The sequence below is a fragment of the Boleophthalmus pectinirostris genome, unplaced genomic scaffold (genome assembly GCF_026225935.1).
Source record: "Boleophthalmus pectinirostris isolate CB_2022bp ecotype Guang Dong unplaced genomic scaffold, ASM2622593v1 HiC_scaffold_16, whole genome shotgun sequence".
Lineage (NCBI taxonomy): Eukaryota > Metazoa > Chordata > Actinopteri > Gobiiformes > Gobiidae > Boleophthalmus > Boleophthalmus pectinirostris.
In genome coordinates, this window is record NW_026571095.1 from 27,793,063 (window position 1) to 27,808,079 (window position 15,017).

Sequence of the window (15,017 nt, forward strand, 5' to 3'; positions counted from 1 at the left end):
AACAAAATACACACTTCTCCAGTAGGTTATGAACATGTGAGTCTGGGTCTGGGTTGAATCTGGGGAGTTTTCAGATGGGTGTGATTGACAGGTGGGTTAGCCAATCAGGAACATGCATGGAAGAGTCCTGCACTGGGTCGGATACCTGCGGGCAAATAGTTGCTGAAATGGGCGGGTTTTAACATTCTGGAATAGGAAGTCAGGACTAAACCAGGACTAATCCTGCACTCAAGAGAGAGAGAAAATCCAGAGAACCCAGAGCAGGGAGTCCGCAAAGCACAATCGGGCGATGGCTGCACTTACTTCCGTGCGGTGAGTCCTGCTTCAATTCTATTTTAGTCCTGTTTTAGTCCTTCTGGTTCAGTCCTGGTTTAGTCCTGGTTTAGTCCTGGTTTAGTCCTGGTTTAGTACTGGTTTAGTCACTGGTTAGTCACTGGTTAGTCCTGGGTTAGTTCTGGGTCAGTCCATGGTGTGTGTGGCACAAAAGCCTGGCATCTTGATCAGTGTTTCTTCTGCTCAGTAAAAAGTGAAGTGATGACAGTCGAGTTACATCTGTGAATTCATATTCGTAACCGTTTCATTTCATTTCGTGGTTGTAATTCTTGATGTCGTAACTTTTCATTTTGTATTCTGATTGATGCTTCAGTTAGAATGCTGTTAATTTGATCCACAAGGGAAATTATTTTAATGATTTGGATAATTATTTTTCACATGCTTCACTAAAATAAACAAATGTGATTTGATGATCATGTTTGATTCTGATTTGAGATATACTAAGGGAGTGGGGGACTAGACTGATGTCCTTCTGTATAAAAATACAGAGAGATATCAGTCTCTCTTTTAACAGGCAAGTTGTTTGTTAGACCTTTGTTCAAGTTGTGGAGTAAGACAAGTGTAGTTCAAAGAAATGTAATCTGCATGGTACAGTCTATATAATAGAGAGTGTGGATTCTTATCCTGCATGCACAGACTGTATAAAGAAGTGGACTTAGGGAGTGCAACGCTCACTGAGGCTAGCAGTAGGATCATAGTATTTGAGACTGTCTCGAGACAGTTTTTTTGGGGTCTTGGTCTTGTTTCGGACTCAACCACGTTTGTAACAGTCTTGAAGACCCTTGGACTCGGTCTTTTCATAGACTTGACACTCGAGAGCGCGATCATGTTTCATTACGGCCGTACGACCGGTGCTGTCGCCAATAAATACCATATAATAATAATAAATACCACTGCAAAACCAGTAAGATAATGTAACTCCAGTTTGGAACTAAACAGGTTTAAAAATCCTACCCACTTTCTTCACAGTTTTCTTTAAGTGCCAGTGGAAGTTAAATTAAAGAAGGGGTTCTCAAACTGTGGGTGAGGATCCAAAAAAAGGGCTCAGTACTGTTTGCTTGGCTTATTTTAAGCTTAAATTAACATTTATCAGGTAAAATGGAGATAGATTTATAAAAACATTGATATATATGTGCCAAAATAACTGTAAAATGACAAAGGTGGTCTTGATTTGATCTTGATGGGTCATGGTCACGATCCTGTCTCGGTCTCGACCTTTAAAAGTCTTGGTCTTGTCTTGATCTCAACTCTCAGAGGTCTTGGTCTTGTCCTGGTCTCGGGACCCTGAGGTCTCGGACAGGTCTTGGTCTCAGTTAGTGCGGTCATGTCTACATCTAGGATTTTATTTATGGAAAAAATGGCAAAAATGACAAGGCTCACGGCAGCAGTTACAAAGAGAGGTGTGATAATTTGGAAACAGTCGAAGGAGCCAGCAGGATAGCTATGTCCATTTCAAGTGTATATACAGAATATGCCTGCGTGGTACAGTCTCTATATACTGGAGTGTACAGAGTCTTACCCTGCATGGTAGTGGCTGTGGGCTCCGCAAACAGAGGGATGAGCAGCAGGTAGATGAGGTAGACGAATGACAGCCCATTGTACCTGAACAGGCAAGCTGCAAAAAACAAGGGAAAATACAATTAGACATTTAAAAAATAAATGAAATAAATGAATACAGCTTACAGAGAACCATATGTCCATTTAGAATTGATCAGGTTTCTTGTTGTAGGACGTTGGTGGTGATGATGTATCTGTATTTTGTGTGTCTTAGTTTGAATCTTAATGTTATTGGACTGCTGTGATCAATTCTGTAAACACATTTAGCCCTGGTTCCTAATAAAGAAACCTTGAACCTTGAAGTTTCATAATGTTGTGAGGTCATATGGCAATACAGGAAGTGCTCTATTGTGTTTTTAAACTTCACAAGCCTTCACTAGAATCATTTGGATAATTTCGGCCCTGGAATTGCTGATTTCTACTGAACTAAATGTAAAAGGTAGCTGTTAACTTGAGCTTTAATTGCTTTACATTTGTCTTAATTTAATCAAACTTAACAGCACTTTCGCCTCACAGCAAAAGGTCCCATATTTGATCCTGATTCAGAAATTTCACGGTCCAAACCACCAATTCTTCCTGACACGGGATTGTCTATAGATTAGTCCGTTAAAAAGACCCCAGCTGATCATTGACAAGCTGACATAAGTGAGTCTCAACGCAGTAAAAGTAGTGACAGAAGACATTAAGTACTCTGGTTTGAGAGATGACCACTTAGACCATCTCTTTCATAAATAATAATACTAATATCACAACTGCTATATGAGATTTTGGGGAAAAATAAAATACAAAAACCTTCACCAACTTTGAGCTGCAGAATGAACAATCCAGTAGTGAACAAGTTTTATAACAGGACTAAAGCCGGTCTAAAGCCCAATGAAACAAAAACTAAACCAGGATCAAAACTAAAAGAGCACTAACCCAGAATAAAACCAGATCTAAACTAGGATTAAACTAAACCAGTAAACAAGAGAACATATTTGAATATTTGAAAGGGGGGTAATATTTTGGAAGGTGGGCTGGATTAGAGTGTTTTAACAGCCTGAACTGGGACCCGGCCACAAGTTGAACAGACTTTCGATCATTTGTTTTTATAAAGTAGAGATAGATAAAATATCGTCCACTGCTGGAGATTTAAAAAAACTTTGTTTGGTTCAACCAGCAGTAAATGCATGAAAAATATACATGTAAAGCTTAGTTTGAACATTTAAGTCTAAAGTAGGACTGGGTGATATGCAGCAAGAAAATATATCTCTGAATATATTTTGCTATATCTCGATATATGATATATATCTAGATATGTGTACAGGAAAAATAACCCCCCAAAAACTACTGCAAAAACAAATATGCTAAACTCCACAAAGTCTTTTTTTTTTTTTTTTTATTGAAGTGCAAAGAGCTAGACAGTTCAAGTAGAAACAAAGTGCTTCTGCCACATTTAAGATTACAAAAAAACCTAATTACATTAATAATAATTTAACTGTAAAATAAAAGAAATAATACATATTGCCTTCTTTTTATTCATATATAAAACAACTCAACTCAATCTCCTCTTTGCATTAACTCCATGAGCTCCTTTAGCAGAAGAAGTTCAGGATGTTCCTTATTTTAACAGATCCATGTCCCTTACCAGCTGTAAGGAGCTATGAGGTTTCCCACAATCCACTGCAGATCAAACCAAACGTTTCCAAACACTATTGTACAAATTATACTGCAGCAGATTATTAATTAAAATCTTCTACATAAATAAACTTTACATTACTAAACTTTACAACATATATCATCAGCCAGTTTGACATTATAATGTGTTTAATGCAGCTTTGTGCTCATTTGTTTACGTTTTACAGAAACAAAACTTAAAACTACACGACTCATTTGCATAAACAGCGCGCTCCTCGTGTCCTGATGCGGTTCAGCTGCTGTTGGACTAAAGGACTCAGTGGAATATGAGTGTTCTCTCAGTGACAGAGGATGTGCTGCTGATGGTGAGTCTGTAAACGTTGGAAAAGGTTTGTGGTGCTAGAAGCTTTGGTTGGCTCCAACTTTCGGCATTCACGACGGTAGTGAGTAGTGAATGAGACAACACGCGAGGGAAGGGGTAACAAAACCAAAGAGGCGGGGGAAGAGCACAGAGAAGGCAAACAAGCAAAGTGGAGAAATCAAAATTAAATATAAGCATTATATCGATGTATACAATATGTCAGAATCCATTTTATGTTTAAAAAATATTGAAATATCACCCACCCCTAGTCTAAGGAGGGTACTGCAAAAAATTTGATTACACTGGACTCTGCACAGTTTGATAGTAAAAAAAGGGTGGGGATGAGTTTGTACACATTTTTTATCACCTAAATCGGCTTTACATATCGGTCCAAAAATGATCGGTATCTGCATCAGCCATGAAAAAAAAAAAAAAAAAAAACATCTCTGTCATAAAGTACAGTAACTTTCTCCATGCTCATGGTTGTATCTTCCATTATTAGCACTCTCCAACATGTGGCATCATTAAAACCATTTTCACGAGTGGGAAACCTGATCTGTGTAATAAAACATACCACAGCAGAGAGCAGCTCACCCCAAAGCCCGCCTCCTCTCCGCCTCATTTCTCCATCACAAACTGCCTTCACGCCCGCGCACACACACACAAAACTCTTGTCTACGGAGCTGTAATCCCGAGATAAGCCATTTGAGTTTAATGTAGTGAGACAATTAACAGTGTGGACCAGCTGCTCGGAGCTCACCGGGCTGCTGGGAGAGAGAGAGAGACCACAGACTCCACACTCGCCATTTTGTTGTGGCAAATTTAGATCCTTTAAAGGCGTATTGTTTAACTTTTCTGGTCGGAGGGTCCATCAAATGCTTTTGAGATGTTATTGCTTTGTTAGAAATGTTTCACAGTATGACGTTAAACCTTCAAATCAGCCCAAGTTTCAGATCTGTGAGATGCGACCCCGCTCACAGTCAAAATGCTATGTTTTTCTAAGTATTTTTGAGCAATAAAACCTCCTGTACTGTAATAAATGTAAGGTAGAGCCGTTTAACGTCATACTGTGGAACATTTCACGCAGAGCAGTGACATATCCATAGAAGCAAAAAGGTGACAGACCCCCAACCGAAAAGTTACATAGCACTTTTCACAATTTAACCTGCTCCAAAGAGTCAAAAATATCAATCATATTAGACAAACGTAAGAACAGATGATTTTATTAGTCAAAAAAATCTTAAAACCGGTCATTTTCACTTAAGGTGCTTTCTGTTAGCCTAATTCATCAGCAGGTTTTACTTCCTTTCCCTTCATACAAACCGTCTGACCTCGCAGCGTTGGAATTCATCCGCTCGACGATAGGTGGGTACTTGTTGTCATTTAACCAGTCGCTGCTATTTGGTCGTCACGTACGTAACGGGGCTAACTGGTATATTAAGCTTTTCCCAAATCTTGTAGGAAAAAGGGCAATAATGTCTTTCCCCTTGATTAAATTCATCAAACATTCTCTTTATTTTGGCTTTAAATCCTCGATCTCGGGAATCGTCGGCAACACAGGATGTATGGCTCTTTGCTGATTGGCTGGTGCCCGAACTTGCACTTCCAGGGTTTTTGCGAACCGTGTATTGTATTTTGACCTAGTGTTGGGAAGGTTACTTTTAAATGTAATCCCCTACAGATTACAGATTACAACACCCCAAAATGTGGTTTGTAACGTAATCCATTAAATTACTTAAAGTGAGTAACGTAATCTGATTACTTTGGATTACTTGATATTGTCGTGCTTTTTTAAACGACATGAATGTAGCAACCACATCCTCCCTCTGAAAATTCTTGTTTGTTGTCTTCAAATTGTCTGAGCCAAGTCTCCATGAATAAGCAACTGTTTGCTATAGAGAAACAAAGACCACGACATCTTTAATATAAGAGGTTTTGTCTGTTAAAAGACAGTAACAAGATCAGCTTTTCCTTCACCAGATTAAAAAATATTATTGATAGAGAAATTATTTTTTATATGAGATCACCTTAAATTATGTCAACCTAAACTGTTAAACCAGGTGTCATGTTGTTTTAGACCTGGTTTAGTCCTGGTTTAGTCTGATTTTAGACCTGGTCTAGACTGGTCTAAGTTTACGATTTCCGAGTCTTTGCTTCTCTACAGCAAATCAAGTAATCCAAAGTATTCAGATTACATTACTCACTTTAAGTAATTTAATGGATTACGTTACAAACTACATTTTGGAGTATGTAATCTGTAATCTGTAGGGGAATAGATTTTAAAAGTAACCTTCCCAACACTGCCGTTCACACCAGAGTGTCAAAAAACGCCCTAGATGCCTCTATTTGGGCGCCTTTGCATTTTAGTTTAGACACCCCAACGCACGTCTTTGACACCGTGGATGAACGGGATTGGTATATCAAGTTTATTTCTTAGTATTAGGGTGCACTCACACTAGGACTTTAGAACCGTGCCCTAAAGCGCGGTATGTTTGTCCAGTAAAACCTTACAAAATAAAATGTTCTTTCTTTTTTTGCACATTTATACATGCTGAATACACCAACAATAAATATTTCTGTGCAGTTTTTTGAATTGGAAGTTTTACAAAAATTAGTAATATAAGTAATATTGATTTAATGTATAATTTTGGTTATCAAATGTAGAAAGTCGTGAACATATAGAAAAAGAACACTGAATGAGAGGGTGAGTCCAAACTTTTGACTGACCGTGTATAATATGAAATAGAAACGCTTAGAGAAGAATTTGCAGCAGGTGGTATTATAATTGAAATGCCCTTTGACACATACCATGCACTTGCAAACTGTTTCCAAATGAGTCTCTCACTAAATATACTAACATGGCGTGCCTGGAGACGGTGGAAGACGGTAACGCTATTCAAAGGTTCATACACAAACTCTGAACTGGGCTTCTGAGTTGTGAAAGCAAAACAGAAAGTACGAAAACATGGCAAAAACAAGATGCTAAAAAGGGGCTATTTTACTTCTGTGGGGTATTAACTTGTAACGATAACCTTTAGATCACCATGTTACCTTTAAATGTTTTGAAAATGCTATATTCACAGAAAACGTATTAACATGTTAGGAAGTTTCAGTGTTGTACCCCTGTCTTTTCTCTCTGCACTAAGCCACTCCTCCTTCAGAGCGCCATCACAACACGATCAGCTTGCATTCCAGGTTTGTGAAGTTGTATTATTTATGGAGAACTGTCGTGTGGGAGCTTTTACCGGGACAGACGAGGAGGAGGATTGTGGCGGAGTTTTGGTTCATATTACCGTATTTTTTGGACTATAAGTCACTCTGGAGTATAAATCGCACCAGCCAAAAAACGCGCAATGAAGAAGAAAAAAATATACAGTATATAAGTCGCACTTTTTGGGGAAATGTATTTTATAAAATCAGAGACCAGGAACCGACATTTCATCTTGGAAGGCAAGAACAACAGACTGAATTGGTGTTAATATGTTAATGTCACATATGAACAGTTATTCAGATAATTATAACATAAACAACAGAACATAAGTTTACCAAACTCACAATCTCACTCCAAATCACTAAATCCTTTGAATTCTTCATCTTCGGTGTCACTTCTGCGCGACCTCCAGAGATAAACCATAGATCCATGATGTAAACAGAGCGCCGCTTCCTCTTCTGTGTAGCTGTCGTCAGACTCAGCATCAGTTCCAGTTAGAATTATTCCAGCCTTTCTGAATCCTGACAGGATGGTTTCGATTGTCACTGAAGTTCAGGCTTTGTCGATCCATCCAGTAACTTCAGGAAAGTTTCATGGCGCTCCCGCTCTGTTACCGTGAAGTTGTGTTCTCCATCATCTCTCTCACTCCAAACTTTCTTTCTGCTGCTGGATTACCATTTTCAGCTGAATATTTCACTATTTGCGGCAAGACAGTGGCTTTTTCTACAGGAGACATGCGCAGTAGTAGTGACAGTGGTACAGGAGTAATAGTTGTACTAGATACTGACACACAAGCCTAGAGCCTCTCACGGCTGTCAGTCTGAAATTTTAATATATAAGTGGCACTGGAGTATAAGTCACAGGGCCACTCAAACCATGAAAAAAGTGTGACTTATAGTCCGAAAAATACGTTATGTGTTTGGCTACAACTGTTTAGAGGTGAGATGACACACTGCGCTTTGTCTGGACACATGTAGGACTGAGTATTTACTTGAATTCTTGGGATTATGACGGTAATAATCCACACCAAAATCTTGTCAGGGTATTTTAAAAGCAAAAAAAGTGTTCTATCTAAAATTATATTATCCTCTTCAAAATATCTCAATAAAAAACAAAACTGTAGTTTACTTAAATACATTTTAAAGTGGATACATTTTACTTTTACTTCACTATATTTGAGAGAAGGTGTCTGTACTTTCTACTCATCATCATTTTGGAAACAGTGAAAAGTAAAAGTATTTTTTATTAAAGTAAGCTGAGGGTTTATTTGATCACATTTGTAATTTTGAATGCAAAAATATAGAACCAAAATTACTATAGACTGAACAAAATTCAGCACAAATCTCCAAAGTCTGTGAGAAATACTTTTACTTTTTACTCTTCAAGTACATTTTTAAACAGGTACTTTTCTTTCACTGTTACTTAACTGTTTTTCACTGACAAAATTTCCAAACATTTCCATGATTTTTTTCATGACTTAAAGAGAATTTTCCATGACTTTACGGCACCTACGTGTGTAGAATTGATCAGACTTTTAGGGCTAAATATGAAATGTTAACCCTTTCCACTCACCTTATAGTTTGGTACTATAGTTTTTTAACATTCAGAATACTGTCAGTGCATTTATTGTCGTCTCTTTTAAACAAAACACTCGGAAATAATCATAATAATCAAATGATAACTTAACAGAACGCTGTAGTTGCTTGATAAGAGATACTAAAAATGCCATGACTTTTTCAAAACTTCCATTGAATTGACTAAAATTTTCCAGGATTTCCTTGTCCGTGGGAACCCTGTTAATTAGATTTTTTCAGGTGCTACTTTTACTTAAATAACAAAATCTAGCACTTCTTTCAGCCTTGCCCCTTACACACAGCTTACAGTATTCATCTTACGAGCGCTCACAGCCACATATTTGAAAGCACATATTTGATAACCCACAGCGGAGTGTGAAGAACAGCCTGTACAAACCCAAACACGACTCTGACCTCCCGACCCCTGCTTCACCAATCACACTCACATCAACACCAAAGACTCTACAGACGTGGAAGAAGGTGTAATGAAGTACAAGGAGTATAAGTAGTGTACCTAAAGCTGCACTGTGTAACTTTGCTGGTGGAGTTTACGTCAAACGCTTTTCCCTGGAGATGTTGCTGCTTCGTCTGGAGTGTTTCGCAGTATGATGTTAAACTTTTCTATCTTCATGGAGACCAGACCAAGTTACAGGTCAGATCTGTGGAGAGGCGACCCCACTCACAGTCACAATGTCTCTTTTTCAAGGTATTTTTGAACTATAAAACCACCTGTAATTGAATAAATGTAGGTGACGGATGCCCAACCAAAAAGTTACATAGCGCCTTTAAGCATATTTTTCAGGTATTTGTACTTTACCTAAGTACATTTTACAGTGGACACTTGTTTCTTTTTACTCAGATATCTGTATTTTCTGGTCCACTCAATTTTTGAACTGGACTGAAAAGTAGCAGTGTTACGGTGCACAAAAAACACGGTTTGGTACGTACCTCGGTTTTGAGTTCATGGTTCATTTTCGGTACAGTTTGGGAACAAAATAGAAAATCATTTGCTTGTTGTTTACTTGTGTTTTTATTAAACAAACAATTTGTTTTAACATTATACAAACGGGAAAATAAAATAAATGCAAAGTACTGCTTGATAATATTAATAAGTTAAATCAAATATTCTCAAATAAGCAATAAATGTATGAAATATTGTAAAAAATTTATTCCTTGTAAACAGTAAAAAAAACTTTCAAAATGTTAAGCGCAGCACTAACAGTTCCAGCATGAAGTTTTACTCAATCTTCATATTTTTGGCCAGAAAAAAACAACTTGGTCACATTGTCGGCAGTGAGTGCAGATCTGCTACAGTTTTGGGGAGGTGGGATTCCGTGCCGACGAAAAGCGAAAGTGAGGACCGGGGCGTGACGACCGTAGTTTTGCGAGGATTCACGTGGTTCGGAAGGACGTGGTCAAAGCGGGGGGCAATTGGTGTCAAGGCGGCCGTCCTAAAGCGCTGTGGGAAACACTGCCACCCCAATCACGGATAAGTTCCCTCGTGAATATTAAAGGTTGTATGGAGGATTTTTTTTTTTTTTTTCAAATTGTCAATGAAAGTTTAAAATACCATTGCAGAGACGCAGCAGCCTTGTAATTATGATGACCAAATAAAAAAGAACGAAAATCTATCAACTGTGGACGTAGAGAGGCCAGATAAACATCAGCCAATAGAAAACAAGGCTACCTCATTTTCTATTGGCTGTTGGGTTGTCAATCAAACTCCCTACGTTTCTAGTGTAACTGACTCGTCGGCGCGCTGGGATTACGTGGTTTATGCAGCGGTTCTTAGAGGCTTTTTCAAACTGTCGCTTCCTCGCAGTTTGTTGCGACGGCGGACGAGAATCCACGACCAGTTCGCCGCAAAAGAACGTCTGGTTTTTGAAGTCGCTGAAAGAAGAAGAGAAGAGGAAAATGAGAGAAGCTAACCTGAGGTGATTCTTAGAGATCTCTTCCAACGATTGCGCGACGGAAGCGGACAAAGGGTCTAAAAACTGACGTGTCGGTCGCTAAATTATTTCTAGACGGGTCACTTCAACAGTAATTCTGAAGACGCGCTGGATGTAAACAAGCGTGATTTCTAGAGTAAAGAGGCGGGAGGAGATGTTTCTACTGAGGGAGCTGTGGAGGAGGAAGGTGGTGTCACGCGGGCACAATATTTGAAAAAGGACGTTGGCTGTATTTCACTTCCCTTAAAAAATCCTCTATACAACCTTTAAAGCACCGAGTCTTCCGTGTAGCTGCACATGTAGTCGTAAACACACAGCCCTGCACCAAACCGAATGTCGCGTACTGAAACTGTTCGGCACGAATATATGTACTGTTACACCCTTACTGAAAAGTAAAAAGTACTTTTCAAATTATTTTTTATTTTACTCTGTTCGTAGTTCCACCATCACTGACTAATTCAACTCTGAGTACACAAAATAAAAATAAAAAAAACGATTAGTTGCAATGAAAATATGTATAATTTTTTAATCAATATCACAACATTTTCACAAATTAACAACACTTGTGTGAAATACTTTTACCTTTTACTCTTAAAGCACATTTTTAAACGGGTACTTAAACGATTTTATCATGTGATACTTTTACTTTTACTTGAGTAGCATTTAACTTTGTATCTATACTTTTATCGAGTACTTCAGCCAAGACTCAGATCACCCGCACCCAGGGACGTTGTGCGACCGAAAAATTACACTTGGATGCAGAGAAACGTTGCTTTTTATGTATCTGGGTGCTCAATGGACTGGAATGGAGCGAATCAGAAAGTAATGCAAACTGAACGAGAGACAGAAAAGATATGAAAGTGTGGTTATTTCAACACAAAACATGTGCTGAGTCTGATACGATGTCAGAGCTGTGTCAGACTGACTGTTCCCATAAAGTATGCTGCATAACTATAGGTTATCACTTATCACGTATATACACACACTCGAGCTGCGCATTTTTCACTTTCTCACCAAGATTAGATTGTCAGAGTTTATTTTTAAAGGGTTCATATTGCGCCCTTTTCTGATCTGTGTTATAATGTTGTTTCTTCATCACAAACAAACCTGGAGTTGTGCTGTGTTTCATTCACACGTTTAACACACAAACTCTGCAAATTTAGGCGTTAAAGTTCTTCTCTCAAACTGAAAACGCACATTTCAACCTTGTGATGTCATCTCGTGGTAATACAGGAAGTGCTCCACTGTGTTTTTAAACTGGACACATTCAATAGAAACACCTGGATGCGTTCCGATCTGGAATTTACAAAAAGGTAAAAGGAGCTGGTAACTTGAAAACGAACGCTTCATGACATCACAAATAGCGTTTTCAGGCCGACAGAACCGTGCTGGTGCCAGTTCCCGGACCTGATCTCGAACTGACGTGTTCACACCGAAAATCAGAGCGAAAAGTAAACGTTGGTTTTTCCCAGCGAACCGTGACGACACAGTAGACGTCAGCAAGTTCATCCGGGTCACACGCGGCAAAATCATTTGACAAGAAGACAGTGCAGTGGTCAGCTGAGGAGACCAAATATTTGCTATATTCGTGTTCCATCTTTGGACTGGGTGTTGCTGCCACCTTCTCCACAGCAGATCGATGTTGTAGCAGAGCTCAGTGCACATAAATAATTTCTTTTATACGTACCAACACTCTCTGTTATTTTCCTTTCTGTGACATCCGCTTTCGTATGGCCTTGTTTTTAATTTGGTGGCAAATCCACACCCTCTGTCGATGACGCATCTTGGGTTCACTTAAATGGTTTGCACGTGGGTCATTCACCAGTGAGCGCTTTGGTTCTCAGTGTAACTGGTGCAGAAATCGCAGCAGTTTTGCCTGACCTGAAAACAGCTCAGGTGGAACAGAGCATTTTGAGCTTTAGAGATGTAGACTAATAATAAAAGGTTACTCCAAGTTGTTTTTAATCTGGAAATGTTCTATTATAAATTATTTAACTATTCATGTAAAGGTCCATAGTCTACAGCACAGGTGTCAAACATAAGGCCCGGGGGCCAGATCCGGCCCTCCGAGACCTTTAATCTGGCCCTCGGCTGATTTTCTACTAAAATATTTTTATTATATTTTCTATTAAAATCTTGTTAATTTTCTGTGGTGTTTATCACAGCAGCGTCTCCAGTGTCTCTGTACGTGGCCCCTCCCATCAGAGCAGCACAAATGAAGACTTGTCTCTTTCCAAACGCTCTTAAAGGACGATCGTTTTGACTGTTGACCGTGACACCCTCATCAGAAAAATGTCCAACATGAGAAAAGTGGCAGGATTTTACAACAAAAATGGACTTATTTCTACTTACATACAAGTTCATGTTAAAACATTGTGCTGAAATTGTATTTTTCTTAAAGTTTCAGGTTGTTCATAATGTTATAATATTTGGTAAAAGAAAGAGTTCATCAATTAAAAAAAGATTTCTGTAATAGATTTGTGTTTCTCTGGACAAATATTTGAACTTATTGTTATTTTTGGGGTTTATATGCCATGAGTTTTCTTATCCGGCCCCTTTGGGATCAAAGTCGGTTGGATACGGCCCCCGAACCAAAATGAGTTTGACACCATTGGTCTACAGCATGTGAACTTTAAAGGTGCATTGTGTACCTTTTCTGGTGGAGGCTCTGTCAAATGCTTTTCTCCATGGAGATGTTATTGCTTTGTCTGGAATGTTCCACGGTATGGCATTAAACCTTTCTATCTTCATGGAGACCAAACCAGACCAATTTACAGGTCAGATCTGTGAAGAGGCGACCCCAGTCACAGACAGAATGCCTGTTTTTCTAGATATTTTTGAGTAAATATAAAGTAGACCCGTTTAATGTCATATTGTAGAACATTTCAGACAGAACAGTGACATACAGTGTTGGGAAGGTTACTTTTAAAATGTATTGCCCTACAGATTACAGATTACACACTCCAAAATGTAGTTTGTAACGTAATCCATTAAATTACTTAAAGTGAGTAACGTAATCTGAATACTTTGGATTACTTGATTTGCTGTAGAGAAGCAAAGACGAGGAAATCTTCACATAAGATGTTTGTCTGCTAAAAGACAATAAAAAGCCCAGTCTTTCCTTAACCGTATTAAAAATATTATTGAGAGAATAGTTTCGTCCTGTTAAATCCTGTTTAGTCCTGGTTTAGATCTAGTTTAGATCTGGTTTAGTTTAGACCTTGGTTTAGTCTTGGTTTAGACCTGGTTTAGTCCTGGTTTAGTCCTGGTTTAGTCCTGGTTTAGACCTGGTTTAGACCTGGTTTAGTCCTGGTTTAGTCCTGGTTTTAGTTTTAGACCTGGTTTAGTCCTGGTTTAGTCCTGGTTTAGTCCTGGTTTAGACCTGGTTTAGTCCTGGTTTAGTCCTGGTTTTAGTCCTGGTTTTAGATCCTGGTTTAGGGTTTAGTCCTGGTTTAGACCTGGTTTTAGATCTAGGTTAGACCTGGTTTTAGATCTAGGTTAGACTTGGTTTTAGTCCTGGTTTAGTGTCCAGCAATGAGTGGAATTACTAAAAAAAAAAAAAAAAAAAAAAAAAAAGGGGGATATAGCCCAAAATGTGAAAACAGGAAAATACCGCCATGTAATCCATTTATTTCAACAAAGTAACTGTAATCCAATTACCACTCACTGAAACAGTAACTGTAACTGAATACAGTTACTCATAATTTGTACTCTGATTACATAACTCTGGTACATGTAATCTGTTACTCCCCAACACTGGTGACATATCCATGGAAACAAACAGGTGACAGACACAGTGCCCCGTTAAGCCTCTTCTCGGTGAATTAGACATTGGTTGTGGACTTTTGACTGTAGAAGATTAAGACAAATACTTCATGTAGATAACACCCTCACGAGTTACTTCCAGCTGGTGAAATGATCCTGCCTTTTTTCTTATCTGTTCAACATGTTTTATAAATGTCCACACAAACCTGTGCATGTACACGTCTGACACTCTCCCCCTCTCTTCTCCGTCTCTCTCTTTCATCTCTATCCTCTTCTTTGTCTCTCTACTCCCCATCTCATACTCTCTCTCTCTGCTCTCCCTCCATCGCTCTGTCTCTTTCTCCCCTTTCAAGCCCCTATCTCTCTTCCTCCTTCTCTCTCTCTCCATCTCTTCCTTTCTGTTTCTTTTTCGGTCTCTTTCTCCCTCTCCCTTCCTCTCTCCCCTTCTCTCTCTCTCTGTGTTCTCCCTCCTCCCTCCATCACTCTGTCTCTCCTTCCTCTCTCTCTCTTTCTTCCCTCCTCTCTCCATCGCTCTGTCTCTGTCTCCCCTTTCAGGCCCCTCTCTTCCTCCTTCTCTCTCTTTTCCTTTCTCAGTTTCTTCCTCTCTGACTCCCTTTCGCTCCCTTTCTCTCCCTCTTTTCTTCCTTCTC

General features: G+C 38.9%; 1 protein-coding gene across 1 annotated transcript in view; it reads right to left on the reverse strand.

Moving 5' to 3' along the window:
* LOC110174909 (piezo-type mechanosensitive ion channel component 2) overlaps positions 1–15,017 on the reverse strand; it is a 238,212-nt gene that overhangs the window by 188,623 nt on the left and 34,572 nt on the right. The window contains 1 exon segment of the mRNA XM_055152112.1: positions 1,853–1,948. Within this exon segment, the coding sequence (XP_055008087.1) occupies positions 1,853–1,948 (96 nt within the window).